This window comes from Spodoptera frugiperda, chromosome 23 (assembly GCF_023101765.2).
Source record: "Spodoptera frugiperda isolate SF20-4 chromosome 23, AGI-APGP_CSIRO_Sfru_2.0, whole genome shotgun sequence".
NCBI lineage: Eukaryota > Metazoa > Arthropoda > Insecta > Lepidoptera > Noctuidae > Spodoptera > Spodoptera frugiperda.
In genome coordinates, this window is record NC_064234.1 from 3914657 (window position 1) to 3919787 (window position 5131).

The window sequence follows — 5131 nt, forward strand, 5'->3', positions numbered from 1 at the left end:
CGGCGATTGCTTACCATCAGGTGATCCGTCTGCTCGTTTACTGGCTTATATGTACCATAAAAAATATATTATATCTATTGCTAAGTACACGACAAGTAAGTGTAAAAGTATACACTTACTTATCGTTTTTTTACATTATATGTCTCCAGTTTACAATTTAAATCAATAATTTAAGTTATAAGCATCGATACTTATGACAACCAGTAAGTAACTGAATTATAATTTTCTTTAAAATTTCAATTCACTTGAGCTGTTTGTATTCTTTTCTGTTGATATACTAATACTTAGAGAGAATCTTCGGCTTGAGAAAACTGGTCTAGTTACGAGTGGTAAGATCGCGTGTAAAACTAATCGGCTTGCGGAGCACAGACTTAATGTGCTTGCTTAATCCTCTTAGTTCTTAGAGTTGCCGTGTCTACAGCATTTTTTATTCTGTTTATGTTTTGGTTCCTTCATAATTCCGTGTTCGTAGAAAATATGAATTATAAAATCTGGATGTAATCTTTACACGAAGTTTTTAAAAACACATTATAATTATCTTTACTGAAAATTTTGTAGATTTTCAGTCTACTTCTTTCGGGCATTAAAGGCGAGATTGTGTATGTTTTGTAACGACTGAATGATGCAATTTTGCATAAAATATCATATAAAATATAATAGGTAGGTATATTAGGTACACTACATCAACTTTAGTACAATTGACAACATCCATTCTTGGCTTTGTGAAAGTGATAATATATGTAAACTTTCATAGCGAACAAATTTCGTGGTAAAACAAGGAAATAACGGCGCAATTGCAATAAATTCCCTTTGGGATTCCAAACTTCTGTTTATTAATCCATAAATACCCCATCAATCAATCTCACCCAGTTAATAGCCAATGAACGCCCTTGTCCGTGAAATTAACCCGCTCGATCACTTTTATGTATGTTTACTAAGTTTATCGGGAAAACTAATGGGGTGATAAAGTATCATTTTAATACTTATCGAGATTCAGATTAGCTATCTCCTATATTCGTCTGTAATGAATAATGTAGTTTAGTCCATGATTAGTTGGGATTCAGAGACAAGGCATTGGGGTCCTCAGACATTTCTGTCACAAATAAACCGTGGTATTGAAGAACCTGTTTATATCAAGGAGCTGATTAATTTAGTGTGGCCTATAGTGAGTCGAATGAAGATTTAATTGTATAATAGTTAAAAAAATAGAAGAGTTTTGTAGTATAATCAGTTTATTGTTCACCTAATGAAAGGAATGCAGTTGACTCGTCCTGGGTTGCTAGCAAAATCTACAGTCTCAACAGTTGTGAAGTAAGTTTTTCTAACAATTAATATTTTACTAGCTACTTCCACGCGGTTTCACCCGCTCTGCTTGGTTCCTATTGGTCATAGCGTGATGTTTTATAGCCTATAGCCTTCCTCGATAAATGCACTATTCAACACAAAAATAATTATTTAAATCGGACCAGTAGTTCTGGAGATTAGCGCGTTCAAACAAACAAACAAACAATCAAACAAACAAACTCTTCAGCTTTATAATATTATAAGTAAATAAGTAATAAGTATAGATACAACCCATCGATACGCCCAAATCCGGAATATTCTAGATTCCGTATTTATCGGATTATGTTTTACGCCTGTCACTTATTGATGAGATCGAATCTTGGATTCCACGAAATAAATTTAATATTCTTGTAGGTATTTTGTTTCCAGGAACTGAATTAATTATTTTTGTAGGTTCTTTTCCATTTATGTTAGATCTTTTGAAATTCTTCTTTACGGGTTCGGACACTTTTTTAACTTGACAGGTAAATTGTTTTCTTTTATCCAATTTTCATAGAATTTTAATTTCATACAAAGCTTTAACACAAACAATCATTATCTATATTTTTATTCATCACAAATACAAATATTATCAGACATAGTATTAAGTGCTATTGTAGGTATAATAGGTATTTATTACTATCACGTTTATTGGATGTATCAAATATTTTCCTTTGTAGTTAACCGATAAAAGTTATAACTTTCAAGCATACACAATACCCGCACATACCATGTTTTATTACGAAATAGATTGACGCCTTTACTCACCCGACTGAAAAATAAAGACAAATTGTTTTCTTTTTCAGAAATGCATCATGCAGTCGTGGTTGGCTGCGACTGGTGGTGCAGACCATATTTGCAACGATCACGGTGGCCAGTTTTATTCTAATACTTCTGATGGCTGTCCCGACATGGCCTTCCCATTCATTACCACCACCACCGCCGCCGGCCCCACCCACTGTTCCGGCACGGTGCCACATCGATAGCTGCAGGATCACTTGCTTCGACACGCCTTACTTCGGAGAATATGAAGACCACATCATTCGTGCTGTGATGGTAAGTTTATTTAACTAATATAACCAATATTGTCGTTGTCAAAATTGTCGTTCTACGTGGACGACTAAGGGGAGGCCTTTGTTCAGCAGTGGACATCTCTCGGTTGTTGATGATGATGATGAATATTGCAGTTTTGAAAGACACACAGGACTTTTATACTTATACTGGAGTCTGTCTACTAGTCTAGCTAGACATGAAAATTTTTAACTTTGTGCTCAAAGTAGTATTTTTGTTCTAGACCGTGGAAGAGAATAATTGCGTAAGCATAGTTTTAACCCTGGAGTCTCCAATGTTTATTGACAACACAATGCCACCAAAATGGCTGGACAGGCTGCGGACAAATCATATTCATGATTTGAGAATAAGTGATGGAAATCTGAAGCATATTCCATCAGATGCCTTTATGAGTCAATGTTGTTCCAATATTCGATTGTTGGAATTCAAGAACCTGAAGTTAAAATCTTGGACACCCGATAGTTTCGTAGGCCTTTCCAATTTAGAAGTACTTTTTATAAAGAATATTCGCCTTGCTGAAATACCAAGGGATGCTTTAAGAGCACTGCATGACACGTTGCGGAGCCTTTCAATAACTAGAAGTAATTACTGGAATCCGCGAAACATCACTGGTATGACAATATTCAGTCGACTGGAAACTGTTGATTTATCCACAAATAATTTTAAAGACGTTTTGGGTGCGAATAGCTTTATTGGTCTTAGAAAATGTAAAACTCTTTATCTCAACTCATGTGGAATAACTTCAATTGGGGCAGGCACCTTTGATAGTTTAGTTAACATTGAAATGTTATACTTGCACAATAACCAACTGACAACATTACCACCGGGTCTGCTCAGCAATGTTGTTGCCATTTCTGATCCTAGACCTAGAATTAATTTACAATACAATTTTTGGGAATGCGACTGTTCGGCAGAAGAAATCAGAAGACTAACAAGACAAGATGTACTGCTTACTGTTCCTGTTTGTGCCAGCCCAGAATACTTTAAAGATAAAAGTTTCAGTGACCTTGAAGCATATTGTTCTGGTAATAATTATGATATGACTTACGGGACCACCTTAAAAGATTCATCAAATGATGTAACTAGGTGGTGGGAACACATTGATGATATATGTGGGTTTTTTTATGTGAGCCAGAGGTGCTATCATTATTATCCTTCGGGCTCCGGCTTGAGGATGTTATCACCAGTGCATGGACACCGCTGTCTCTCCAATGATACAGAAAGTATAAATATCATTCCTTTGTTTCTACATACTAACAGTACCCAATTAATGCCAGAGAGGTCGTGGATAAAGATGAACTATTTCATAAAAACACAACAGTATTCCATTGTCGAGATAAACGCAACGGATATGGGAGACTATGGACTCGTATGGTACCAAACCAACTGTCCACACGAGTTGTACTGCATTAGTGATGTGCCAGCAGTTTTCAGAATTTATAATATCGACATAAAAGCCGAATATGTTTTCTGTCCGATAAAGTTAAGCACCGGGAAGGTTGAACCGGAAAATTGTGTTATTTACCATAATAATAATAATGTTTTCGATTTTGAAAGAGGCTACTATCAGATTGAAATACTACTTTACATTGTAACTGGAATGGTATGTTTAATACTTGGAGCTCTTTGTGTTTACGCAGTGATCAGGAAGCATCCCCATCTTCTAAAAGGAAGCAAAAGAATATTGTTTGTGAAACATAAATCTGTGGACGCCTTGGTCTTGCCACCAAAAGTGCCTCTAAGGAATGATTTTAGCGAACCACCGGTAAATGAGGGCAGCAAGAAGATCTTTATTGTCCCTGCAAATCATGTTAATAATGTACCAAGCAGATTTAAAAGGAATAAATCGGTGAGGAGTAACAAGAGCAGTGCTCCAAGTTATATATCAGCTCTTCAACCGACGGAGGATCAGTTAGCTGAATGGCGCATACGTCATCACTTTAACAATGATGTGTCACTTAATTCTATGTCATCAGAACTATCGACATTTTCTTGGGTCTCCAACGACGAAGGGCTGTACTACTCTATCGATGTCGATAACTATAAAACTTACGAGAGTGTAAAATAGTTTAATTACGACTGAGTTAGCAAACAGGATATATTACACCATTTATCATACAAAATGTCAGGTAACATTTGTCACAAATTAACGTTGCGTTCAGGAATGCTATTTTTAAAAGCTATCAGTTACTTTCCTGTACTGTGTAGTATTAGCAAATATTTGAAGTGGGTACGTACTTGGCTATCTGTGTGAACGTCAACATGTGCAGTGAATACGCATTTTATGTATCATATACATTGATACCACATCTACATAGATATACACTACCGGCCAAAAGTTTTTACGCATTAGGGCTATTTGTAATTAAAACGACTATAACATTTGTATTTTGTACTTTATTACACTTAAATCTTAATCAAATCATAGATTAGCATTCAGTTAAATATACTTAGGACAATTAAGACCAAAAGTTAACACTCTTCGTTAAATTTAAGCTTCGTCATAATGGCCACCCTTATTCTTTATTACTTGTTCACAAATTTTACTCATTCTTTTGATTAATTTATTGAAGTATTCGGAGTCTAGTGACTTGCATTCGCTCTGTAAATATTCCCACAACTGTGCTGAGCTCGATGGACACCGGTTCTTCACTTTTCTATCAAGTTCATCCCATACTAATTCAATCAGAGACAAATCTGGCGATTGTGACGGCCACTTCATAATTTTCAAAACTTT

General features: G+C 35.6%; 1 protein-coding gene across 1 annotated transcript; it reads left to right on the plus strand.

Annotated features, from left to right (window-relative positions):
• The first annotated feature begins 1058 nt into the window (after positions 1–1058).
• On the plus strand, positions 1059–4712 carry LOC118266929 (uncharacterized). The gene is made up of 3 exons (XM_035580580.2): positions 1059–1311; positions 2130–2379; positions 2618–4712. The coding sequence occupies exons 1-3, from the start codon at positions 1247–1249 to the stop codon at positions 4460–4462; spliced, it is 2160 nt and encodes a 719-aa protein (XP_035436473.2). The 5' UTR covers positions 1059–1246; the 3' UTR covers positions 4463–4712.
• Positions 4713–5131: the final 419 nt, after the last annotated feature.

What these genes read in the sequence shown, in the direction of transcription:
- LOC118266929 (XM_035580580.2), top strand. Translation starts at nt 1,247, where the DNA reads ATGAAAGGAATGCAGTTGACTCGTCCTGGGTTGCTAGCAAAATCTACA. An exon ending in ACAGTCTCAACAGTTGTGAA is followed by an intron (nt 1,312 to 2,129) that starts GTAAGTTTTTCT and finishes TTTCTTTTTCAG; the next exon opens with AAATGCATCATGCAGTCGTG. An exon ending in ACATCATTCGTGCTGTGATG is followed by an intron (nt 2,380 to 2,617) that starts GTAAGTTTATTT and finishes TTTTTGTTCTAG; the next exon opens with ACCGTGGAAGAGAATAATTG.